Source organism: Barbus barbus, assembly GCF_936440315.1.
Source record: "Barbus barbus genome assembly, chromosome: 41".
Taxonomy (NCBI): domain Eukaryota; kingdom Metazoa; phylum Chordata; class Actinopteri; order Cypriniformes; family Cyprinidae; genus Barbus; species Barbus barbus.
The window spans coordinates 5,103,364-5,130,914 of record NC_136719.1 but is presented as its reverse complement, the minus strand read 5'-3'; the positions used below and the strand labels follow the sequence as shown (position 1 = coordinate 5,130,914).

The 27,551-nt window shown below is 36.6% G+C and overlaps 2 protein-coding genes across 10 annotated transcripts in view; one reads left to right on the top strand and one right to left on the bottom strand.

Moving 5' to 3' along the window:
- The window catches only part of LOC306860417 (ankyrin repeat and SAM domain-containing protein 1A-like), a gene marked incomplete at its 3' end in the record, with an annotated part of 108,767 nt that extends 87,687 nt beyond the window's left edge, over positions 1 to 21,080 (top strand). For 5 of the 9 annotated variants that reach the window (XM_079402126.1, XM_079402129.1, XM_079402131.1 and 2 more), the window contains 11 exons: positions 5,204 to 5,302; positions 5,486 to 5,632; positions 5,854 to 5,961; positions 8,190 to 8,357; positions 8,447 to 8,584; positions 8,763 to 8,834; positions 10,132 to 10,218; positions 11,604 to 11,741; positions 13,128 to 13,304; positions 15,276 to 15,358; positions 19,392 to 21,080. In XM_079402126.1, coding sequence (XP_079258252.1) covers positions 5,204 to 5,302; positions 5,486 to 5,632; positions 5,854 to 5,961; positions 8,190 to 8,357; positions 8,447 to 8,584; positions 8,763 to 8,834; positions 10,132 to 10,218; positions 11,604 to 11,741; positions 13,128 to 13,304; positions 15,276 to 15,358; positions 19,392 to 19,395 — 1,221 coding nt within the window. Of the gene's footprint in view, positions 1 to 5,203; positions 5,303 to 5,485; positions 5,633 to 5,853; positions 5,962 to 8,189; positions 8,358 to 8,446; positions 8,585 to 8,762; positions 8,835 to 10,131; positions 10,219 to 11,603; positions 11,742 to 13,127; positions 13,305 to 15,275; positions 15,381 to 19,391 lie in introns of those variants that run through there. The other 4 variants (XM_079402130.1, XM_079402128.1, XM_079402127.1 and 1 more) reach the window with 1 other exon arrangement.
- Positions 21,081 to 22,824: 1,744 nt separating this feature from the next.
- The window catches only part of LOC306861060 (PDZ domain-containing protein 4-like), a gene marked incomplete at both ends in the record, with an annotated part of 38,368 nt that continues 33,641 nt past the window's right edge, over positions 22,825 to 27,551 (bottom strand). Inside the window, one exon of the mRNA XM_079403129.1 lies at positions 22,825 to 24,702. Coding sequence (XP_079259255.1) covers positions 22,825 to 24,702 — 1,878 coding nt within the window. The remainder of the gene's footprint in view (positions 24,703 to 27,551) is intronic.

Sequence of the window (27,551 nt, the reverse complement as noted above, 5' to 3'; positions counted from 1 at the left end):
TCGTGATTAATCGCATCCAAAAATAAGTTTTTGTTTACATGTGTGTACTGTGTATATTTATTATGTAAATATAAATACACACGCATACTGTATATATTTTGAAAATATTTACATGTTTAAATTTACATTCATATCATTTATATTATATGTAAATATATTTAATATATAAAGGTAACGTTTTTTTAAAATATACATATGTGCGCGTGTGTATGCATGTGTGTGTGTGTGTGTGTGTGTGTATATATGTATATGTATATGTATATGTGTATATATATATATGTGTGTGTGTATATATATATGTGTGTGTGTATATATATATGTATATGTATATATATATATGTGTGTGTGTATATATATATGTATATGTATATATATATATGTATATGTATATATATATATGTATATGTGTTTAGATGCGATTAATCCTGATTAATTGTTGACAGCACTAATATTTTCACATACAGAAAGATTAGCCAATCAGAACAGTGTCATTTACATACACGCATCTTAAAGGTACAATAGCAAAAACTAAATTATTGTTTTTGGTGTAAGCAAAACCTAAAGATATAATGCTGCAGAAGTCTTGGGGCCGCAGGATGTTGGCATTCTCCTCACCACTGACCCCTGTATGCAACCAACTTACAAAGTCACTCAAAGGGAGGATGAGAAGTGGAATTAGCTTTACGTTTGGGGTCAGTGAATGGTACTTCAGATTGACCGGCCAGAGAACAGAGCGGGTATCGTGATGAGATATCACCACCTGTACCAACTGCATTTGTAGCTTGTGTGTGTGTGTGTGGGTGGGTGTGTGTGTTGGGGCGTGTGTGTGGGGGCGTGGGTGTGGTCCTGGTTTTCCCATACATTATGGGAACCAAATTCCCCATAAAGACAGTATTACCAGTAAATTTTGACCATGTGGGTATATGTTTTTGGTCCCCATGAGGAAATCATCTTATCATACAGAATTGAGTGTTTTGAAAATCTAAAACTGCAGAAAGTTTTATGTGAGGGGTAGGGTTAGGGTAAGGGATAGAAAATACAGTTTGTACAGTATAAAAACTATTATGTCTATGGAATATCCCCATAAAACATGGAAACCAGTGTGTGCGCAAGAGAGAGACCGAGACAGAGAGAGACTGCAGACAAACAGCTCATTTAACAGCAAACACCAGAAATTTGATTGCAAATGTATTGTATTGAAACTATTTTTATTTTATTTTTTATTTTGTAACTATATTTTTGTTTATCATTTTTAAAGTGATAGATCTTTTTGCATATAGTATTGTGCATTTACTTAGTTACATGCATGGTAAGATTTTTTTTATTTAATAAATTTTTTCCAGCAAATTTGCATTAAATTGATCAAAAGTGACAGAGACATTTATAATACTACAAAAAGATTTCTGTTTCAAATATAAACTTTCTATTAATCAAATAATCCTGAAAAAATGGTTTCCACAAAAAAACATGTTTTGTTTTCAACATTAATGATAGACAGACAAACAGATAGATCTTTTAATTTGTAATAATATTTTACAGTATTACTGTTTTTTACTGTATTTTTGATCATATAAATACAGATTTGTTTCAAAATAAAATAAATATGAAAAAAATATATATATTAAAAAAATTATATGAATATAAAATTTCATATAAATGTCATTTCATTGTTCATTTAAATATGAATAAATATCAAACATTTAGGCTTTTGTTTACACATCAGGAGTGTATTTAAATGGGATGCATTGAGCAGCACGTTTCACAGTAAGTTGATCGCATTGGCTATAAATCAGTTATTTGTGCAACCTTAAAAGATGGTTATTTTTTTGTTTCGTTTAAGAAACATTTGAACTTAATGTTAATTTTGTATTTCCTATAATATATTTAAGAATGAGTAGTTAATCATTGTTAATTGTGGCAGTCTGTTGACTCACATTTACATTTGTCATAAAATTTAAGAGCGCTTTATTTTCTTTCTTAGCTGGTCTTTAATTTGTATTATATAAATAAAATGTGAAATGTTTTATAGAGAATAAATTGATATGTCAGTTCCCTTTGAAGTTGTCATTATCAGTGTCTTAAACCACCACCACACTATCAATATGAGCAGATGTGGTCTTAAATAATTGGGTCTTGGCTCACAAATGTTGTATTAGGACATCCATGTTTAAACGTGTTATTAAGTGACACTTTCTGCACATGGATTCACATCATGTCTGTTCATTCAACATTGACCCAGAAGTGCAGGTGCTCTGAACTAGCAAGCGTTTAATTGGTGCTTATGGGTAAGGCATCACTTGATGTCATTCACATGATTGCTAGCGTGTGAAATGATTATGAATTCTTCTGTAGTCATAAAGCATCTGCATCGTTTCTCAAAGTTAATTCAAGTTCCTCTACATTAAGGAGATTTCCACGGCTCCAAAGCGCACAGATATCTTTTGATTGCTCATACGCTGCTGCTGGAATAGAGCTGTTGTTTTGTGGACTTCCCGTATTAGTGGCTGATTTTCTCCTCTGCCGTCATGAGGAATCTCTCCACAACTGGAATCAAAGTTTTATTCTCAAACGTCTTTGTGAAATTGGATAGCTCTAAAAAACATTATGTCTTTGCAAACTTCTCTGTCTCTGGAGCTGTGAGTCAGACAAGCTTTTATTACTGCTGTCACTAAAGCAAACATCGCCGGTACATGCTTGTGGTTTGGGATTTAAATGTAAAGTATGCTAAATTTAGCTTGTGGTTCGAACATGAGTCACCTGAAGTCAGTGAAAAAATGCAGAAATATGACACATTAGTTAGCTAAAAAAAGTCTGATGATGCAGTGTCCAGATAAGTTTTGGAGCAACTGAATGTGCAACCTCCGTTTGTTTCATTGTCACATTATCCCATCTGTACAAGAATACATCTATGTGTGCTGTTCTCAGAGATCTGATTTCAGTCTGAAGGCTGATAATGAGAGAAGAAGAGTTAAGTGGGTTGGAAAGAGAGAGAGCGGGAGATAAAAAGTGGATGGAGACAGATTGATCCACCTCACCCCTTCTGCATTCAGCTGCCGTTTCTTCTCTAAATGATTTGGGCAGTTTCGCCCGAGCTGATTCCCCATCTGCCTCGCTGCTCACTTTATCACAGAATGAGCAGATGAGACTTTAAGTGGTTCAGATCGCTCATGTTTGAGCGGAGTGAATGATGACGGACAGTGACGTGATTTGTGTGTGTCCGTGTAGATTTATTCATCCGAGCATTAGATGTCTCTTATTTGATTCGGAGCAGCGCTGCACCTTCCTTCAGTGTCGGTCTTGGATCAACAAGTGTTAGTTTGATGCACAGGACGTTTCTGATTATTACTCATGGCACAGTTTTCTTGCACCAGCCTAAACTGTATGACTTACAGTTCTGCCTTTCCACCGAAGTGCTTTGCGAAGAGAAAATGACAGCCGATCAAAGCATATTTGATGGTTAATATAGAGTTAAGGGGAGCAGGATTTTGCAACAATATTTTACTGTAGGCTACTAGGACATTTACATTTATGCATTTAGCAGATGCTTTTATCCAAAGCAACTTACATTGCATTCAAGTTACAGTTTTTACATTTTATCAGCTCTTGCTTTCCCTGGGAATCGAACCCATGACCTTGGCGTTGCTAGCGCCATGCTCTACTATTTGAGCTACAGGAAAGGCTAAGGACAAGAACTCTTAACGCTGATAATCGATTAACATGACGTGAACACATCTCTTTATCACGCTGTACATTATTAGGACACTGCGATGAGCTTTTGATTATTGTCTCTTCTTTTCTTATTGGTTTTGTTTTGAGTATTTGTTTTTTTTAGCGTTTTGTTGTTTGCATTTGATTGTATTCTTTGTTTTAGTGGCTTAGTTTTTTGTGGTTTGCTTTTTTTTTTGCTCATAATATTGATTTTGTTTTTTGGCTTGCTTGGCTTTTTTCTTGTTAGTGTTTTATTGTTTGCGTGTGTGTGTGTGGTTTGCTCTTTGTTGTCAGTGTTTTATTGGTTTTGCTTTTTGTTGCTCATGTTATTGGTTTTGTTTTGTGGTTTGCTTTGTTGTCAGTGTTATTGTTTTGCTTTTTGTTGTTTGTTTTCGTTTTGCTTTTTGTTTTTTTTTTGGGATTTGCTTTTTGTTTTTTTGTGATTTGCTTTTTGTTTTTTTGTGATTTGCTTTTTGTTGCTCATGTTATTGGTTTGTGTTGTGGTTTGCTTTGTTTTATAGGTTTTTTGTGTTTTGTTTTTTTTAATGGTTTGCCTTATTATTATTATTATTATTATTATTAGCCTATTATTATTATTATTATTAATAATAATAATACTTTTTTTTTTCGCCTTGGGTTCATGGATTGTTTTTGTAGAGCGTGTTTTGGTAAGGTTATGATTTTATTTTATTTTTGCTTTAGCAGTGTCTTCGTTAGAATGGACTCTCTCTATCAATCGGCATATAATGACAGCCAGTGCTCAAAGGAGTCATTATTTTCTCCACAGCATACAGTTTGTGGTTCATGTAATGGGCACACGCTAACACTGAAGCACTTTGTTGGGCACTGTAAATCGGTCAGTTCGCAGTAAATCACAGTTCAACATCTCAAACACAGCACTCACTACTGTAAATCCCTGTCATGCGCTGTCTGTCTGAATCAAGTTTATTATATTCTGGACGTCAGTTGATTGATAGACACTTCAGGTGCATGAAGGGTCATGCACAGTGTTTCCTGCTAAATGAATGGAGTGTATAAAGGGAGGGATTGAGTGTGTGTGTCTCGTTGTGAGATCAGCACCTCAGATTGCTCTCTGCGCTGTCTTACATCGATCGCTCAGATGCTGCTGTGGTAGATACACTGTGTTTAGAGTATATGGCATCGATCAATGAAGAAACATGAAGCTGTGTGCCTCTGTCCTACCCGGTATATGTTGTGTCCTCAATCCATAAAGTGGAGACCTTCTGTATGTTTGTTGATTAAAGTAGAGCTGGTTTAGAGATGACCATCGATGTTGCTATTTTTATGATGCTTTGCAGTACAGTGAATTAAACCTTTTTTTTTTTCAGACACAAATATGCATTTACCAACTGGTGCATTATTGCCACACACTATTGATATGGGCTTGTGCATTTAGGTCGTGTGTTGTGGCGTTGTGTATATTGTATTTGTGTCTTGTTTTTCACCTGATAGGTGTGTATGTATGTTTGTGTAGGGAAATGACGTAATGGAAGAGCAAGACCTGAGAGAAATTGGCATCACGGATCCGGCACATCGCAGGAAGATCCTCAGTGCTGCACGTTCTCTACCAAAGGTTTGTGTGAGTCTAAAGTGCTTTGCCGAGAATTGTCACATGCTTATAATCACTTTATAATTAGCCTTTAACGGTATTCTTTTGTAAGATTTGCATCATTTTAATAATATCCGTTGTTTGTCAGCCGGTAGTTTATCGGTACTGGGTCTGAAGTACGTTCTCTGTTGTTTTTGAACTCTGCAGGTGAAAGCATTAGGCTGTGACGGCAGCACGTCCCTCGCTGCATGGCTGGACGTCCTGGGTCTTCAGGAATACCTGCAGAACTTCCTGTCCAGCGGATATCGCACACTAGAATGTGTGAAGAACCTGTGGGAGCTGGAGATTGTCAATGTGAGAACGTGATACATTCAAACATTTACAGTATAGAATTTTTTGTTGTTGTTTGTTTTATATCAATTATTATTTGAAGTACTTACATAGTTGGCTTTTACTTTATTTAAAAAAATTCAGTTACTTGACTCTGAGTTATTCGGTTAAGAGCAGGGTATTTATGTTGCTTAATAGACATTGTGTAATTTTTGCCTTTGCGTGTGTTTTATGTCTATTTGTAGGTGCTGAAGATCACGTTGTTGGGCCACAGGAAAAGGATTATTGCATCATTAGCTGAACGGCCGTATGAGGAGCCTCCAGTCAAACCACCCCGACTTTCTCAGATCAGAGTAAGTACTGCTGTATGCTATCATATTTTATAATATTACATAGTCTAGAACAGATTTTAGGCTTTAAGTAGACTATTAGGAGTAAACAGAGACTCTGAGGGTGGAATTACAGTTTGTTCGAAATGTAGTGTTTTTTTGTTGTAGGTTTGAAAATATTTTCAATATTTTGGCAGGACAAATTGATTAACTTTGCTGAAATGTAATTTTAGTTGAGTATAATAATTTGCAAAATGAGGAAAAAAAGTCAAACTATAATAGACCAAATATTTGATCTGTAAATGTGTATTAATTTAATTGTTTAAAAAAAAAATCAAAAGTTATGTTTGTTAATTCAAAAGATTAGCAATTGGGTCATGTCTTATTTTGGCAAACCATGCCTTCCGGAGTTTTAGTTTGCTAGAAATGTGCAAGATGTATTTTCTGTTTCCCCTGCTGAATCATCCAGGCCGAAAACAGTGTTACAGACTGCATTTCTGTCTTTCACAGAAGAATCTCACAATGAAATTGCTCATATCTCACACCAAAATAATAATATTTGGAGAAAAGAAAATCAAATTATATTTTGTATAATTAATAAAATAAACACATTTTAAAGTCCTTTTAAGGTTTCATTTTCCCTTGTATGTTTGAACAAGCTGACGCCTCTGCTAAAGAAGCACTTTCCACAGATATTAAAGTGTTCCATACCACCCTCACATCTTAAGTCCTCAACAAATGGGATCTGAGAAGGAACAACAAACTATAAGAAATGAACTGAACCGGGGTAAAAGTTGCATATTTTCAGTAATTGCTGAGATGAGATACAGTACATGATACCAAATAGGACATTCCAGAATCACACACAAGTTCTTAATATCATTAAGAAAAACACTGCTAAACTGTTCATGACAGAGTCCAGGATTTCTTTAACTAATATTTTATTAAATTATGCTGGTTTAAGTTCTCTTAGGGAATTATATTTCTCAGCAAATGCTTTCAAGTAAATTTTTGCCTTTCAAAGAGTTTTTATCTAAAGAAAACTTCCTCTGTACTACTAGTTTTAACGCGAATAAACATGAATGAACATCTCATGCCTCGTGTAATTGCTCAATTAGTGTTTCAACCGTGGAAAGACATCAGTGTTGAAATAATGTCACTAGCATTTAATTTACCTCAGCATGTCATCAGTGTCCACAGCTCGTTAGTTCACTAGAGAAATTAAGTCTAGAGAGGAGCATTTCGCCAAATATTACACCATATACTCATGATATTTTACTAAACCTGTTAATCTTAATTATTTAATGTATGTTTACATTAATCTGTTATGAAACATGCTATGACAGACGGTGTGTAATTGAATATATTTTAACAAATAGCTTAGAAATTGTATTATTTATGTTAATTTAAAACTGCAGTGTGTGCAATTTACATGTTTGCATATTTTTATTTGAGTTTTGATCATCTATTTAAAAATAAATAGTAATTAAATTTGAGTTTGGGTTAAGTTTTTAGGCCTAATTGTAACCTTATAATGTAAAAGGGCTCCCTATAGTTTTAAGCATACGCTGAAGTAGATTTTTATCACTAAGAAAATGTAAACTATAGGCCTAACTGAATGTAGGTTAAAGAAAGAGCAACTTGTTCAGTAAACCACTGTTTATTTAAAAAAAAAAAAAAAAAGTTTAGTTTTTCCCCCTGCTGTACCGAAATCATACCGAACCGTGACGTTAAAAAGGAAACTGGCTTTCCTCTGCTGAAACATCGGGGTCAAGACTGCACTTCTGTCCCTCACAGAAGGATCTTGAAATTTCACAATTCATGTCTCACCCTAAAATAAAAATACAGAAATCTAAAGAATGCATTTGCATGAAGAAAATAGATGAAGCACATTTTATGGACTTTTTAAGTTTTTGTTTTTTTTAACACTTCCCATCACTTCCCTTTATCTCCATAATGTGAAATTCAATTGAATTCAATTCTCTTTGTCCACTAGAAATGTAGAGGAAGTTGTGTTTTCTGTGTGTTTTCCTCTGCTCAATCTCCCAGGTTGAAAACAGTTTGCATTATTGAACGGACTGCACTTCTGTCCCTCACGGCCTCATTTTTATTCACAACAAATGAAATCTGGCATCAACCCTGATTACAGTCTATAACAAAGTGCAGTATACTGTAAACTCTCTCGAGCTCATTTCTGAGCAAGGACATCTTTCTGGTTGGCTGATCTCCCTCATTGAACGCTTCTTTTGCAGTGTCAGGATCTCATGTCCCAGACCTCGTCTCCTCTCAGTCACTCAGACTCCTACACGCACTCCATGGATCCCCTGTTACCTGCTGGCGATTCTGGGAGGAGGAGAGGTCCCGACTCAGAATATGATGTGGCTATTCGACAGCGGCCCAATGACAGACCACAACCACAAGTGAGTCAAACTCCACAAATCCTTCTGTTTCTGCTCAAATCATGCACATTTCGTTCAGTTTATCCTGAAAGCATGTTTCCTTCCTAAAGGAGAGATTTGAGGAACGTCAACGGGAACCTCGCTTGACCTTACGACCCCCGAGTCTGGCAGCACCATACACACCGGTCCAGAACTGGCACCATCAGCCCGAGAAGCTCATCTTCGAATCATGCGGTTACGAGGCCAACGTAATAATATTTCTATCATAAAACAGCCCATAATTCATATTTAGGTGACGGGTTATAAAATCATCCGAACCTTTGATTGTGTAGATAATGTGATTTTAACTGTTTGCTTTTGCCAGCTGCGACCAACTGAATTCTCTCTCTCTCTTTACCGGTGTGTCCCGACTCGCTCGTTCTGCAGTATCTGGGCTCAATGCTCATTAAAGAACTAAGAGGAACGGAGTCAACGCAGGACGCCTGTGCTAAAATGAGGGTAGGTGTTCACAGAGTCTTCGGCCAATGAGAGCTCAAGGTCTCCTGTGAGGAGTCACGCCAGGACGCTGAGATTATTATTATATTTTGGAACGGGCAGCAAGCAGCACTGTCAGGGAAAATGCCACCCATGCGAGTCCTCTACGGGGCACTAGCGCAAAAAAGGACATTTTCATAATATACGACTAACAAGGTCTGTCCAGAAAGTGGAAAATGGACTTCCGCTTCATCGCACTGTCCTGTGTGAGAGAGACAGACTGCAGGTTTGCTCTTCAAAGGCTGTTCTGATAAGCAGCAGTTTATGTTGGTGTTTAAATGATTAAATAATCAAGCAGAACTGTTTGCTCAGCCGGTCAGTGCAGAGGTGCAGTCAAAATAAGCCGTCTTGTCAGTTGGGGCCAGGCACTTAATGAAAAGACCAAAGCATAAACAGAAAGTTTATAAAAAGAAAACATAACAAATGTTTTCTTTGAGTAAATTATCAAAAAGGGCGTAAGAAATCTGTCCCTTAAACATTAGCATTGGCTATTGGTGAATCTCACAATGAAACTGGTCACATCTCACCCCTAAACATTTTAAGGACTATTAAGGCTTTTAGCATTGACATTTATTTTCATAATAATTATGTACTCCTTTTCCCCTCAATTCCTCATTACCATAATGTAAAATACTAATTCATTATTTGTTTAAATTGATATTTAATTAGAAATGAGTAATAATAATTTTAAAATTTAAATTTAGTACAACAAATACTGTCATGGTGCCTAATACTATTTTTTTTATTATTATTATGTTTACGGTTTAGTTTTTTTTAGTTTTTATAGATTTTTCGTATTTATTTGTTTGTTTGTATTTAACAGCAGTAGTTCTCTTTTTTTTTTTTATTTTTTTTTTTATTCAAAGCTGTCCATTGTCCGAAATAATATTTGAAGGTGTCAATATATTGATAAAAATATATTTTCTTTCTTTTTTTCCCCTGTAAATGTGATAAAGCTGCTTGTTTTCAGACTTTTTTATTAACAGACACTGGAAGTGTTGATAAATTAAGTCAAATAATTTATTTTCATTTTGTAATTTTAGTCATTTTAAGTTAGTTACAGTACTAACTATTTAGTATATTGATAGTATTAAGTAGTATTCATTTAAATACTTTTAAGCTAACCTGTGCCTATTTTTGATGTTTGCTGAGGGCTGAAAATTTATCAACAATCATACAATCAATCAATTAACCCATTTCTATTTAAATATGATGTAAAAGACATTGACAAACGTCCCATAATTCTCTCTTTCTCTCTCAGAGGTCGACAGAACAGATGAGGAAGATCCCCACCATCGCCCTCTCCATCACGTACAAGGGAGTGAAATTCATTGACGCTGCCAACAAGGTGATGACATCATCCTCCTCTGTCGTTCACCCCAAGCGGGCAGATAAACAGCCGGTCATTAAACTGAAGCCCTCAGGCTCGCGGACGTCTCTGTGTGCTCATCACGTCACATGACTGATAAACATGCACACTGAGGACCTCAGATTTACTGAGTGATTCTTGGCTGATCTTGAGCTCTGTCATTTTCTCATTGCTAAAGGTCACGGGTGTCTGATAGAGGCTCCTAATTTCATTTATTTGTTTGATTTAAAGTTTTATTCATTTTTGAGTCAGTAGACATTGCAGACATTGCATTGGCATTAACTGTTATTCTAAAAAACAACATTATAATATATTTTGGGTAGCTTTGGGAAACTGATTTCAGCAATGAGATTGTCTATCTGTCTGTTTTATCATCCATCCATCCACCCAATACATCCAATGCTATTCCATGACATCCCTCCACCCCATCCTTCCAATCCATCCATCCATCCAATGCCATGCCATTTCATCCCAGCCTCCCAATCCAACTCATTCATCCTATCCATCCATCTAATCCATCCATCCATTTCTCTCAATCTATCTCATCCACCCAATCCATCCAGTGCTATCCCATGCCATCCCTCCATCCCATCTTTCCAATCCATCCATCCATTGCCATGCCATTTCATTCCATCCACCCAATCCAACCCAGCCATGCATCCCAGCCCCCCCATCCATCTCTCTCAATCTATCCCGTCCTTCCAATCCATCCATCCAATGCCATGCCTTTTCATTTCCATCCACTCAATCCATTTTATCTGTCCATTCCATCATCATCCATCCTTCTCTCATCAATCAATCCATCTCTCTCTCTCTCAATCTATCCCATCCTTCCAATCCACCCCACCCACCCATCCATGCCATGCCATGCCATCCTATCCATCCCTCTCACCCATCCATCCATCCTTCCAATCCATCCATACATCCAATGCCATGCCTTTTCATTTCCATCCATCTTATCTGTCCATTCCATCATCATCCATCCCCTCTCTCCATCCATCCATCCATCTCTCCTCCCAGTCCACCCACCCAATCTGTCCTATGCTATCCCATGCTTTCCCATGCCATCCCTCCATCCCAGCCCCCCAATCCAACCCATCCATCCCATCCCATGCCCTGCCAATCCTATCCATCCATCTCATCCATCATCCATTAATCCATCCATCCATCCAATTTATCGCTTCATCCCATCATTCCCCCAATCGGTCTCATCCATCTAATTGTATTTTTCAGTATCAACTGATTGATTGTTTTAACTATTCCTGCAAGAACTATAGTAGTAGTAAGGTGTTTCTGTTTGTTTTGTTGTTGTTGTTGAAGTTCTTCGATCTGTTGGCTAATGTCATCTTGGGTTGTGTGTGCAGAACATCATTGCAGAACATGAGATCAGGAACATCTCGTGTGCAGCTCAGGACCCAGAGGACCTCTGCACGTTTGCTTACATCACTAAAGATCTGCAGAGCAGCCATCATTACTGCCATGTGTTCAGCACCGTAGATGTGGTGAGAACACCACCATTATTACTCTGCATAAGAGATGAGCTCTTTCTCCATCAGTGGTTCTCAGCTGCTTTGCTTCAGTTCTATATGCTGATTTACAGGGTTTTGAAAGAAAAAAAAACATCAAACTGCAAATTGCTTTTTTGCAGACGTAAACTGGATTGAAAACCGCCAAATTTGCATTTCACATTATGTCTGTCTGTGATGATCATAACAGACCTGTTTAATGACCCACCAGTTGAGGGACTACTGCTCTGAAATACTCATATTTCTGGGCATTGAGAGTCTCTTTCTCTCTTTCTGTGGTGTGCAGAGCGCCGTGGGCCGATTGCCAGGCCTCTGATAGTATCACAAAGAGTTTTATAGGAGAGGTTGTGAGCAGCAGCCCATTAAAATTACATTGATCATACAGCTTCCTGAATGATACAGACATACACACACACACTAGACCTATCATTGCCTTCAATACTTACAGCCAGGCTCTAGTAGAGATGCATCTATCAGTTCATTTGATCATTCAAAAATCAAGCGATTATTAGAACTGATAATTGACAGATCAGATGACAATTGCAACAATTAATAAATAGCTTTTTCTATGAGTTAAGAGGTTTATATTAGACAACGAAACCATCTTTTGAAAATACATTTGAATTACTTTTTAATATAAATTAAAGAGACTTATAATATATGCATGCATCTTGACTGCACTGAGAAATCTTGATTCCAGAGTTTGTTTATTTGCACAGCCTGCTGCTTTATTAATTTAGATTTAATGAATAACTCATTGGATATAAAAGCATAAAAAGGGCCAGGAATTACTTTTTAGATGCTCTAAAATGTGAGTTTTGCTCTCTTGTAGCAAACTTTGTCAAATTATGTTCATTGTATACCACGTTAGATATGCAATTCTGTATCTTCAAAAGCTTATTGTGAAAAAAAGGAAATACAGTCTGAGGTTACAAGCCCTGATTATTTTCTGGAGGATCTGAGAGTTTATGTTTGATAGTGTGGTGTTTTGTTTTTGACATAGAAAAGAAAAAATCAAAGCACCAGAGATGTCATATCCTTCATATTTCATATCCTTCATTGCACATTACAGTACAGCTGTCCTGGTGTCCCTTTACAGAGACTCGGTGATGTAAAAAGCTGCTCTTCATTACACTATATGACATATAAAGTATGTAATAACAAGCTTAGCTGAAATGCATCTTAAGTGCAGAATAATTTTGGAGGCCTGTACAAATGTATTGATGTATGATTCTGTTGACGAGGCTATTAAAGAAACTTCTGAAGATGGATTGAGGTCATTTGAACTCTTTGATCATTTTTAATAGCGGTTTAAGCACCTCATCTTGATTGTTAATTACTGTGTCTCCACCCCCATGACAGAACCTGACCTATGAGATCATTCTGACACTGGGACAGGCGTTTGAAGTGGCCTATCAGCTGGCACTGCAGGCCCAGAGGACCAGACAGCAGCAGAGCGCAGCCGGAGCGACGGAGATCATCGAGACCAAGAGCAGCAGACCCGTCCCCAAACCACGAGGGAGTATGCGCAAGTCAGGGGTGAGAGCACACACACACACACACATTCACATAGTATGGCCACATCAGATGGTTGCCAGAAACAAATGGCAGTTGTTTTAAAAAGAGGTGGCATTCCGAGAAGGATTTTGACACGGTGTTCGAAGTTTTAAACATCAAATCTTACAACAAGACACTTAATCAGAAGTATACTACTGTTTGGGGTCAGTAAGATTTTTAAAATGTTTTAAAAAAAAATGTAAACTAACAATTTAAAATAACTTATATATTGCAATATATATTTAAAATGTGATTTATTCCTGTGATGCGCAGCTGTATTTTCAGCATCATTACTCCAGTCTTCAGTGTCACATGATCCTTCAGAAATCATTCTAATTATGCTGATATGCTGCTCAAGAAACATGTCTGATTATTATCAATGTTGAAAACTGTTGTGCTGCTTCATATTTTTGTGGAAAAATTAAACTATTTTTCAGGATTCTTTGTATAGGTAGTTCAAAAGTACAGCATTCATTTGGAATATAATTTTTTTGTAATGTTATAAATGTATTTTTCCACTTATGATCAAATGAGTCTTGCTGGTTGAAAGTATTATTAATTAAAGTATTAATTGAGGGTTCCTGCACAGTATGGCATTTTGAAATGGAATCTGTTTAGATGTTCTTTTGGTTGCATCCTCTCCATTCAGCTTCACCTTGCTGTGTTCTTGTTCTCATTCTTAACTCTTTCCATTTTTCCGTCTTTCAGCTCATCCTTTGTTCACCTTGTCACTTCAATAGCTCAAATTCCCATGGTTCCTCTCTTTCTATGACTTGGTGCCAGATCCATATCTATCTTTTTGACCAGTACTGTGGAGCTCCCTGCTGGTTCTTTGAAGAATCACACATTGAAATGTGGCCACATTATATACAATATATGAATGTTCAAAAGTTTGGGGTCAGTAAGGATTTTTTGAAAGAGCTAAATTCTTTTAACAAGCAAGGATAACATTAATTTGGTCAAAAGTGAAAATAAACATTTCAGTTTCAAATATTTGCTGTTCTTTTGAACTTTCTATTCATTAAAAAAATCGTGAAAAATGTTTTCAGTTGTTCATAAAAAAATTAAGCAGCCACTGTTTTCAACATTGATGATGATAATAAATGTTTCTTGAGCAGGAAATCAGCATATTATACTGATTTCTGAAGGATCATGTGACATTGAAGAAATGATGCTGAAAATTCAGCTTTGATCACAGGAATAAATGAGATTTTACAATAAATCCAAATAGAAAACAGTTCATTTTAATTGTAATAATATTCCACAATATTACTGTTTTTTTTTTTTTTGTGCTGTTTTTAATCATGGGTGGTGTCGCTTTTTTTGTGCTTTTATTTGGTTCATCTTAGGTCAGACAGAAAGTAACAATAACATAAATATAGTAATATAAATAATATAGATAAACACATATCTACATATAACATACAACCCAGTTCAGAGGAAGAAAAAAGAAAACACCAGGCAATCAGTTATACATTCAAATAAAGGAGTAAGGAAAGAGAAGAAAAAGAATAAATAAAATCAATATTACTGTTTTTACTGTGTTTTTTTTATCAAATAAACACCGCCTTATTGAGCATAAGATATTTCTGTAAAAAAAAAATATATATTTAAAAAAATCATACCAATCCCAAACGTTTGAACGGTAATGCACAGCAGTTTTGGAGTCACTGGACGTTTTTTCTTTGAATATTCTGGGTTATACAGACTTAACACAGTTAACAAAATTATTTTAGTTTAATCTCAACATTTTGAACCATTAATATTTCTTTAAAAGCTTCAGTTCTCAGTAACCTAAAGCTAAACTCTCATAATCATATCTATCGTGAGAGGAACTAGTCTTTCATAAACTGCTGTAACACTTTACATCCATCAGCTACAGCATATGATGGCCTGGTATGGTATTAATATCTCACAAAGAGTATTTGTGTGTCTTCCTCCCTGCTGTTTTAGGTGGAAGCGATGGATGTGGACGCTCACGCTCGCGCCACCTGGATCCTGGACTCCAAAGATCCCAAGCGCACCGTCAGCACCAAGTACGAGACCACCATATTCTGATTGGACGGTCCTCTCCTCCGCGTCCCGCCCCCTCACACCTTTTCCTTTCGCTCTGTGCCTTCACTCTCTAGATAGACTCTGACCTCTCCTCGCTCTCCTCCACACAGAAGCCACCACTCCATTCACCTCTTTCTTCTCCGTCCTGAAGCCTAGTTCTGCTCTGGCTCTCCAACAACCCTTTCCCGAAGCTGAAACAAACCTCCACTCTTACTCGACAAACACATTTCCTCACGATTCTCTGCCCTTTAAGTTGGTACAAGTATTTAGGGGCCCCTCTCACCTGTAATCGTATCATAACTGGCCTGAAACCAAAGTAAAGCTCTGCTGAGGACCAGTACATCTCGTCATTTAACCTTCCTGTTTCAAACGTGAAGAAACTAACATTTCCTTCTCATTCTGCTCAAAAGACTCTCCCTCCATCATCCACACTGATGGATTTTCTCTTAACTAGTTTTTCTTTCTTCTGTGGTGCTGGTCTCCACCAGGCGTCGACCGCAGTGAGACACTGATGAAGACTTCCTCTTCCTCCTCTTCAGTCTGAGCTAAAACAACTGGACTCCACTAAACATGTAGCATCAGATCAAAACAGTCCACACCGCCAAGGATTACGATAAAAGGCACTTTCCATGAATAGAATACGGTACATTTTGGCGTCCTGTAATTTTTACACAAAGGCACAAATTACATATTTAGATCTGAAACTAATAAATGTGTTTGAACCGTTGTGTACCATAAAAATAACATGGCATGGAAAGAGGACTTGGCTTTCTGACTATGACCAACAATTGAAAGACTACAGCAATGTTTTAATTAACCTAAAACATAAATTACTAAATTAATAATTAATTGACTTTAATTACATATTTAAGTATATATATAAAAAAAAAACATTTGACTGCAATCTGATTTACTTTTTTTAAATTGTAACATCATTTAGGCATTTTTCTACAGCATTTTGGGGAAAAAGTAAATAACTCATTCCATTTTCAATTTATTGCACAAATTAGTATTGACTGTATTTGTCAACTTCAACTATTTGACCCCAAAGTTATTGTAAGGAGAGAAAAAAATGTGGCAAATACATTTCTTTAACAGTAGCTAGAATAGCCAACAACTGCGGCAGCTTATTTTAGGCTGAATCAGTATTTTATTGTATTATTTTTTAATGTTTTTTTATTTTATCATCAATTTTATATATATATATATATATATATATATATATATATATATATATATATATATATATATATATATATATATATATATATATATATATATATATTTATTATTATTATTTATTATTATTATTTATTTTTTATCTTATTTTATTTACCGTTTTTATATCATGTTGTTGTTTTTTTATATTTTATTTTGGGTTTTTTTAGTGAATGTAATTGTTTATTGAATCTATATTTATTTATTTTTGTTGTTTTGTATTTAGTTTATTTTTTTTAAATAAATAAATACGGTTTTAAACTGTATTTAAACAGGAATTCGTATAAAAGTAATATTTGTATAATCATCTTAATAATGGCACAGCACTTAGTATTTGGTTGATGGACAAAGTTTTCTGAAGGTTAAGCACCACTTTTCACTTTGCTATGAAGAAAACATATGACTTCACAGGTTTTAAGCCCCATTTTGTACCCTTTTTGTGGAAAGTGCCAGCAAACTGTCAGATGTCAAGCTTTGTTTGCATTTGTTGGGCTTTTTTTAGCTTGCATACTGGCATCTAAACCTGAGGACTAGATGGATTTGTGTCAGTCCTGTTATGTTACTATGCACATCTAATAGATGATCTACATTCTGTCCATCCCTCACATCCAGATGAGACATTAGCTAGAGTGCATTAGAAGTTAATTGAATTGGAATCAAAGTACCGCACTGTAAATTTAATTTGCTGCCAGTTTATGGATTTGCGTTTAGCACTGTGATATTTATGTGTTGTCTTAAGTCTGAGTTGGCAAACTAGGCTGGGCCTAAACGTCTGAAGCAGATCACAAAGAGGTGTCCGAGCAGACCGCCTGCTCAAAAATGTGTCTGATGTCAAGGAATCAAAGTAATATTGACTGCTTATTTTAGGCTTTATCAGGTGACACATGCCCAGGAAGCAGACTATAATCAGTGTTGTAATGAACACAAGTCTGTATGCCATATCACTTGAGTTTTGGAAAATCTGTTTGGATTTTATTTTCTTCTTCTTAAAGGTGGAATTATATGCATATATTCTTCACAAGCCTTAAAAATCCTCATGTGACCTCGTGAATTATGGGTACTTAAGCATTTACAAATGCATAGCATTTATTAAAAACCTCACAGCACAACATGTATCATGATGATATGAGCCATTTAGCCCACTTAAGAAAAAACAAGTGTGCTTTGGTAATAGTAATGAATATGATATATCATTTCTTTTTATGTCATAATTATGAATTTATGAGATAAATCATAAACATGATATAAAAAGGTGAAATTGTCAATTATAAGTGGAAGTTGGCATAAATCAAATCTGATATAAAAAAATCGAAAGTATGAGATAAGTCATAATTATGACATTTGATAACTGACATAAATTGAAATCGACAAGTCCGAGTTGAGAGAAAAAGTCATAATGACTTTGTTCCCTACTTAATGTTATAATTATGCCTTTTTTCAATTTCAACCTTTTATCTCATTGACTTTTTATCTCATAATTTGACTTTTTATCTTATAATTATGATTTAGTATCTCATAATTTCACATTTATTTTCTCTTCATATAACGACACACTGGCAGCTATTTTTATTTGTTGCATCCCATTACAGTAAAGACTACAGTAAAGACTATTATAAAAAAGATAACAGTTCAGTGTTAAAGGTCAAATATGGATAAAGTTGTGTTAGTGACCTATAATCAGCATCTCATGCAGACTAACATCACTTTAACACCTGCTACTCTCTCCATCCTGAGAGTTTTCTTCTCATTTCCATCTGCTTCTTCTGTTGTTGTGCAATATTCAGTTCTTTCCTCAGAATCCTATTCCTTTGGACCCGAAAGGCTTGTTGTTTGCAAAGCTCCAAAACAATGTAGCATCAACCTTTTGTAGCAGATCACATGATTAGTCATAAACTGTACTTCACAGCGGACAGTCAATAGTCTGTAGTCTGCTGTATGTCTGTTTATCTCAAAATAAAGCATCATATGGGCAAAACAGAGTGACGTTAATGCATAGATATGAAATATTGTCTGAAGACAAGGGTCATACCCATCATACACTGATTTTCTTTGTGAAAGTACGACTGACCAGTATTTGCAGACTGGCTCTGCCTTTCAGAAACTAGTGTTGATTCACAGACTGTAAATCTTAGCGAAAATCTGGGATAAATGCATGCAGTGTTTTCAATTCTTAAGGGTCTAATCGGTTTGCATGCTAACCACAAGCTAAAATTGTGAACTCAACTCAGCAAGTCAACAGTTAAGAAATGGCTCATACTGTTCTTGTTTTTTGTAAACTTTTTACATTTACCAGTAAAGAAAACCACACACATTGAGCCAAAACAACAGCAGCAAATTTCGTATCCAATCGGCAGGTTAACGTCCTCAAAAGACATTAGATCTGGGGCCGGCTGCATAAACACTGCCAACAAATTAATATGCTTCTTAACTTCAGTTGTATGTGAAGCATATGTTATATATATTTGAAAAGTCACCATGAAATGGTATTTGTAGTCCATTTTAATCTGCTGTATTTCTGAGTGAAAAGAATACTGTTGAATATTCAGACAGTTGGGCAAGACGACATACATCAGCAAATGGTAATGTATGATTTCTAGTCAGGCGACCAAGAATATCCAGTTTTTATTAGCCAACGAAGTCTTTGAGGTCCAAAGGAGAGATGATTTTAGGGGAAAATGTTTGGCACAACAGCGTCTTTGTCCCTTCACCTTCATTTTAAACTTTCGTCAGATCCATTGTAAATGGTATCCCACATTTGTTTGATTTGTTTTAATCCCGGTGTGTGTCTCCCTGTAGCTGACCGCTGTGTCGGATGCCAAACAGAAAGGAAAGTTGGGATGCCAATGACAGCATGACTGTGGATGAAACATCACTTGTATTGTGCGTGACTGTGTGTGTGTGTGTTTATATAGATCCATGTAAGTGTCAGAAGTCTCCTGCATTGAACTCCTCGCATCCATCAGCAGGTTTTCAACACAAACACGCGAGCCAAAGACAAACAAAAAGCATCCCGTCCAGTTTAACACACTTAATTAAAACCCTTTTAATCCGATTTCTGACGAAGTTTTCAAACACTGGAAACACAGCAGTCACTGTATTCTCCCGCAATAACAAGAGCCGGTGTTGACGTTGCCTTTGCTTTGATTTCTGTGAGTTTTGTTTTATTTTTATTGTGAAGCGACAGTCGACACGCTCCTGTTTTGTCTGTGATTTTGTCGTCTAAACTGATGGTCTTTCATCTCACAAAGTGTAGTTGCTTTTATTTTGTCTGATAACTTTGAAAATAAATCCAGTAATTTAGAAACACTGATTCCAGTTCAGCAAAACACTGATTATAGAGAACAGTCTTGTCTTTTGATGTCCAATTAAGATCAATCCATCCGTAAGTTTAATTCTTACTGTCAGTATTTTAAGTCAGGTGACCAACAGGCTTTAGTACAAATGTTTGTCAAGCTAAACGATACGGGCAAGACCATTCAAACATAAGACTTGTGAACTACCGTGCGAGTTTCAATAGGAAAGGCTTGGCTTTTGAAGGTCACGGACAGAAATTCGGTGCCAGATTAGTGGGAGATACTCTGTGTTGTGACGTCTTATGGTACACTATTATGATAAGTTAATGAATGGTACAGTCCAGATCCTGGTACTTGTAGTCACTCTTACACGTATACTGTGATTTCTTATACAAAATAATTGCATTAATGTGACACTACAAACAACAGCGAGTTGTTTTTATGTGTAGAGTTTTGTCTTTTCTTTAATAATTAAGCTGCAGAAAGCAGGGTATGTCTAAAAAATAAAAACGAAACAGATGAAAAGGTTTAAAAAATTAAATTTGCATAGTCATCTGTCACGGACGAACCTGTGCTTATGTTTTGTGTAGGTAATAATGCATAAATATGAGGTGTAGATGGGAAGTATTCCTGTATTCATTTAGCCCTAGTTTACAAGGATTTTAAGTCTGGTACTTTTTATTTAGATTATTTTTTTTCGTAATTTTTAACATGGTACGTTAAAAATGGGTACAGTTCTAAATACAAGCAGATGCTAAAGCTAGCACCTGTAACAGCCGCAGTGTTTGCACAACTAATCGCGTTAGCATATACAACAGTGACAGTTCGAATCATATTCTTGGCTAAATGATTAAAATATAAACGATATCGAATTGTAAAGTAATCCTGGGTGGTCTGTCTTTTGATACTCGAATGATTCTGCTTTTATAGATATCTCTCTATATATATGTATATGTATGTACTGTATGTATTTTTTTCCTTTAACTTTTCGGCCATGTTTTTGTCATATCTAGAGAGGAACGTCTTTTTAAAGCTCAACATATCATGATGTAAGTGAGCATGAGACTGACAATGGACTCTCTGAGAGACTTTGCCACAGAATCAAAGAACGATTGTAAATAATCTTGGGCTTCCAGTCTTTTTTATGATTATTATTTTTCATAATTGTACATCCAATAAATGAAGAGATGTATCCAGTGTCATGTCGTTTTTTTATTTAATCCAGGACTTTAAGTGGTAAAAGAAGAATATTACATGTATATTTTTATTTGATTTACAAAACGTCTTCAGCTCATTTTGTTTAGTGTAAACGTGCTAAACACAGCCATTGTGTGCTGAAGTGTTTTGAATTACATTAGATTTTTGTATTGAACTGTTTCAAGCTTTTAGCAAATAATGGGTGAAACTCGATGATATTGAAGTTGCAAAAGTTTTATTCAAAAACATTTAGGAGCAGAAATTCCTTCATTTTAGACCTGCAAGATGTTAAATGAACATTTGGACACAATATATGAATGTCCTGTTGACCAGTATTACAGAAGACACAGCAAAATCGTCACTCGACAGTTTCACACAACATAATTTAAACATTTCCCAGACAACAACATGCAATATTTTTACAATATCAAAGAGCCCGTTTGAAATGTGGTGTTGCAAGCTGACAACAAAATAATTTTAAGAGTGAAAACTTCTGATTTGACAAATGTACCACAAAAAAAAATATACAATCAAATCATTTTCTTTTTTTTTGGACAATGTCAGCGTTTGACAGTTGACATTACCTTGTGTTGTGCATATGTTTGTGTGCTGAAAATGTCCTGCTTTTGTACTTTGTCAATGTGCTTTTTGGTTATTTTGTTAAATGGATTGATGTGCTTCTAAAATTGTGAACTCAATAAGTCAGCATTTAAGTAATGGCTCATTCTTTTGCAAATTTTTATATTTACCAGTAAAGAAAACCACACATATTTAGCCAAAGCAACAGCAGCAAATTCTTAACCAATCACCAGGGGTTAACTTCCCCAGATGAAAAACAAGTGCACTTCCATAATGTACTTAAAGTGATCTATTTTTGCACGCTAATTTTGTACTTAATATACTAAAATGATTCTTTAGTGCTTCGTAAGATAAACTTAAGATCATATAAGTGTACTCAAATGTGTGATTAGTACACTTGAACCATGTTTCATACACTAGAACACTCAAGTGTACTACAAGTGGTGACTAAATACATTTTTTAAATACAGAGATGGTATGTTAAAAGTGCATTTTAGTTCATATTCATGGCGTTACAAAATCACACATTTGAGTACACTTATATGATCTTAAGTTTATCTTACGAAGCACTAAAGAATCATTTTAGTATATTAAGTACAAAATTAGCGTCCAAAAATAGATCACTTTAAGTACATTATGGAAGTGCACTTGTTTTTCACCTGGGTCCTCAAAAGACATGAGATTTGGGGCCAGTTTCATGAACACTGCCAATATGTTAATATGCTTTTTAACCTTAGTTATGAAGTTAAAAAGTTACGACTAGTCTTGACAAAAGAGAGATGACTACTAGTCAGTTCAAACAATAGGCCCCTGAACTTTTTCCTCTTTTTCTCTTAACATGAAATGTTCTCAGATTGAAAGAAATCGTTTTAATCAGGTTTGGTAATGCTCAAGACCACCACTTCATCGTAACAGTCTGAGAGTCAAGCATCAAAGCGATGTAAAGGAACAGAGAGATGCTCCCAGAGTTCATGTTAATTATGAAAAATTTACATTCATTTTCCATTAGCCTTTCTGTCTTGTACATTTATATTCATCATCAACATTTCTTGATTAAACGGCAAGGCATCTTTGTCGGACAGTCGCAAATAATTGGTAAACGCTGTAATCCAAATATCTTTACTTTTTCCTTGTTGAAAGGTCTCAATTCACACCAATTATTAAACAGTGGTCACAGATAGCAAAGGGTTGTACACTTTCTTCCCATCTACAGAACGGGTCCCATGTGCCAGGAGCTCCTGAATGGTGATCCAGTTGTCCAGGATGCGTCGACTGCGTTTCTTCATGCTCTTTTTCTGGCTCAGCTCAAGTATGGAAGCCTGTCCTTGAAGTCCAGAGTCTTGTTCCTTCTCTTTCTCCCGCAAGAAGTCCAGTCGGCTCTGCATCATGAACTCACGGCGCCGCCGTTGCTCGCGAGCTCTCAACAGCTGCTGCTTACGCTCCTCCTTGCTCCAATAGCGTCCCATCTTCAATTCACTGACTGCATCATCATCCGTGGTCATCCCACTGCGCTCCTCTCGAATCTTCATGGCACGAGCCTTTAGCAGACGATCTCTTACCGGGCGTTTGGCGACATAACGCGAGCCGTCGCTGCGGATCTTTACCTTCCACTCCATTCGAGGTGAAGATGGAGGCAGTGGAGGAGGTATAATCAAAGAAGTTGCAGGAGCAGCTGTGGAGTCTCTAGTTAAGGTATTGGAGTGAGAAGGAACCTCTTCACTGGCGTCCCTAACTTCTGGACTGTCGTTTGTAGAAATGTCCCTCAACTGCATGCAACTCTGGTAGCGTTGAGGCAGGGAGGTACTGCAGCGGCGACGGGACAGGTATGGACTGTTTTCTGCACTCCTTCCCCCATTCGCAATCCCGGTAGGGAGAGTTCCATTTGCGTGGGACCCCCTTCGTGCTCCATCCAAGCCCTTTTTACTACTCCCGCCATTCCGGGATAGCGACCGAAGTCTTGCTGGATTAGAGTTTTTGTTGTCCGCTGTTTCTTCACTCTTTTTCTTGGCATCCGATGGTACGTTTAGATTCTTATCCCTACTTGTGCTTGTTCTGTGACGGGGCGTCCGAGGTCGCATGGTTGCAGAGGCACTGGAATCTCCGGCCGCAGACAGCGAAGGGTATCGCTCACTTGCCAGAGGCGTGCTTCTGCAGCTTTCCCCGCCGGTATTATAAGCGCTTGTGCTCTCTTTATCAGAGCGTTCCCTTTCTGGGATCTCGTTGATATCCGATAGATCATGGTGGATCGCCTCTGCACCTCCACACCTTGCCTTTGCTCCTTTTTCTTCGTCGTCCTCTTCGTCAGCTGGCCAGACCTTTAGGCAGCGTTGGCGCAACTGCTGCATCTTTTGAGCCCGCAAAACATTGCGCCACTTAAACTCCAGGTGACGAATTTCCTCATCTAGAAGAGCAATCTCGTGCTGCATCAGGCTCTCGTTACAATTCATGTCTACAGGAACGCCTGCTCCTGCAAAATCACCTCCACCTCCTCCACCATGGTTCCTTCCATCCAAAAGAAAAAGCGCATTTCCGTTCTTCTCGTAAAGGCAGCGGATCTCCAGTAGCTCTCGGTAGCGTTCATATTCCTCTTCAGTTAACCCTGGCATCAGCGCTCTGTTCGTCGCCGAGCCCAGTGATTCAGGAGCCCCGTGATCCACCGCTCCCACCCCATCTGGCCCCAGCAGTGAGTCGTTGCTGTAGTGAAATTCCCATCCGTGCTGAGCAGCACGAAACTTGCGCAAACTGCCGGGGGTATTGGTGGCATTGGTCGTGCATGCGCTGGTGACATCATCAGCCAGCTCGGAGGACTCTTCACAGCGTGTACTTTCATCGGTGCGACCCACCCCGCTGTCCAGCTCCTGGCTGTTATTGAGCGCAGTGTGCCATAAGTTGGGCCGACCCGCACGGATCCCATTGATGTCACTCAGCACAGAGCTGGTTTTCCTTCGGTGCTGAGGACTGGGTGAGTTTGAGACATTTTCCAAGTCCTCTAGATCCAGGCCCACGCCCAACTCCAAATCCAGATCATCAGCCTCATTCTGCCAAAGAATGCATGTTTGGAATATTACAAAATAGGCAAAGAGGAAAAAAATAGTAAAACCCTGGACCACAAAACCAGTCATAAGGGTAAATAAAAAAATTATTATTTGAAACTGAATAAATAAGCTATCCATTGATGTATGGTTTGTTAGAATAGGACAATATTTGGCTGAGAATCAAAGATTTTATTTTTATATATTTATTGCTGGAAATGTATTAAATATCTTCATGGAACATGATCTTTACTTAATATCTGAATGATTTTTGGCATAAAAGGAAAATCGATCATTTTGACCCATACAGTGTATTGTTGGCAGTTGCTACAAATATACGTGTTACTTATGACTGGTTTTACGATCCAGGGTCACAAATGTGTAATGAAAAAACAACAACATTCTGATTGGTGTAAAGCAGCGGTTCAACTTCACAACAATGCACATTTTGCATGAATCTTTTGTCTGACACACCCATTTCAGGTCTCAGTCTCAGGGTAGATTACTTACAAACTGTGGTTAGTGAAGTAATCCATTGCATTACACATTTTACGGAATATAATCGGTCTACTTTTAGATTACTTTAGACCTAAGTCTTTTAGCAATGATTTAAATGGGATAATCTTGTACCATAATTATATAAAAATACAAAAAGTAAGAAAATATTCCATTCATTGTTATTAACAACATGAAATGCATTAAACATTATATTACGTTAAGATTTCCTAAACTGAGGTTCATAGAACTGCAGGGGGTTTGTGAGTTTAATGAAAAGCTAATAATTAATTAAATCATAAAGATGTCAAATTAAATGAAAGTTTTAAAATAACAAAGATATTTACTAAAAAATGAAATAATTTATTTGTTTACCTGCATGTCATGTGACTATTAACCAACAGCAGAGAACCCTGAACAATGTAATAATTATTAAAATATTAATTTTAACAGTGGTACTTCAAGTAAATATATTAGGTGAAAGAGGTTCAGATGACACAAAAGTTTACATGCAAGTAAGAAATAATGTGAATTTGTGCATCTGAATGTGTTGAAAAGACAAAAGACTTCCAAGGACTTAAGTAATATATGGTTAATTAACCCACTGAGTGATAATTCAAATAAAAATAAGTGTGTTCATCAGTAGTTGATGCAATATTGAAGCACTTCTTAAAGCTGAAATGATTTTTTGTAATTCCAGTGGTCAAATGCTGTGACTGGGCTTTGTCTGAACGTCCCACAAAACTGAAAGACTTTCTGAACGTAAGTGGTAAGCTATTTTATAAAGGAACATGAAAAAGATGAAAAAGAAAAATGATGGAGAATGTAATCAATAAAAAGTAACTGTAGTCTGATGAGTATTTTAAAATGTAATTATATGTACTTAATTTTTGGAATCTGATTACGTAATCCAGATACATATACTCAGTTACTACCCAGCTCTGAGTCTCTACTATTGAGCTGATGAACTCAATCAGGTGAGTTTGACTAAGGAAACATGTAAAATGTGTACTATTTGCTCTCCTGTACATGGCTGGGATCCACTAGTCCAGAGATGCCCGATTCAGTTCCTGGAGGGCGACTGTCCTGCTGAGTTTAGCACCAACCCTAATTAAACACACAGGCCCGTCGCGACAAGGCAGGCAAACCAAGCAATTGCTTGGGGCCCCGAGCTGGCCTGGGGCCCCAAGACAACGACTGGTTAAGAATAAAATGCAGCGACAAACTGTGTGAGCGCCCCATTGATAGTGAATGCAGTAAAGTGCAATGACAGTGTTATCGGGATCCCCCTCAAGGGGGCCCCCCTCGCTGACAGCAGCCAGCCAACCACGCGATCTCTGCTGCCGGCAAAATACAAAACTTCCTCGGCAGTCATGAAGCGGAATTATGCTTCAGGAAGCCAAAAAAGAAAGAAGAGAAAGGAAGAGGAGGATAAGAAAAAACAAGACAGTGGTAAGTGATAAATTACAAACATAAAATAGCTCTACTTGTCTTGTACAAATGGTGCAATTTTGCAGCAGGTAGGCTAGCAGAAATATGTTTATGTATGTTAGCTAAGCTACCTGCCTGACAGCAAATGCTGCTTGTAACGAACAGTTAGAGCAACTTTTTTTTTGAACGGACGGAATATGGTTACATACTGTAATATGTTTTTTAACGGGATAAGGAAGACGCAGATCTGTTCCAGAATCGCTGTTTATCATATTTAATGACATGACATTGCTATAGCTTTGTAATAGGTTTTGATGAAAGTGGCATAGCATGCTATACTAACTATTCCACTGTGATAATCTATTTAGGAAAACCACACAATAAATGCTGTGCATCAAACATTAGCTTGGGATGTTTTTAAGCATTGGTAGTCGACTCACAGCACTACTAATAATTAGTAAACATTTAATTATAATTTCATTGTTTGTTAACAGTAAAAAGTTTATTTATATAGCACATTTCATACACAATGGCAATTCAAAGTGCTTTACATAGAAGAAATTAAAATAATAAAAAGAAATAAGAATAATTAAAACAGTTTAGAAAAATAAAATACAGTACAGTCGGACGAACAGCTGCACAGTGCTATTTCAGTAAATGCATAGCTAAAGACTAAAGATTAATTAACTGTCAATTTACCTTCTATTAATGATTGTTATTATTATAAAGTGTTACCATCTTTTCTTTCAGTATGTTGGATTTAGTTATTGTGCACTTTTTTAATGTATATTTGATTTTATGGTACAGTGGTGTTTTTTGCAAATGTTCAATTGTTGAAAATGTTCAAATTTTATGCACAGTATATGCAACAGCAGTATTTGCACTGTAAACCTTTTTTATTTATATAAAGTGTGAGTGAATTGAAACTG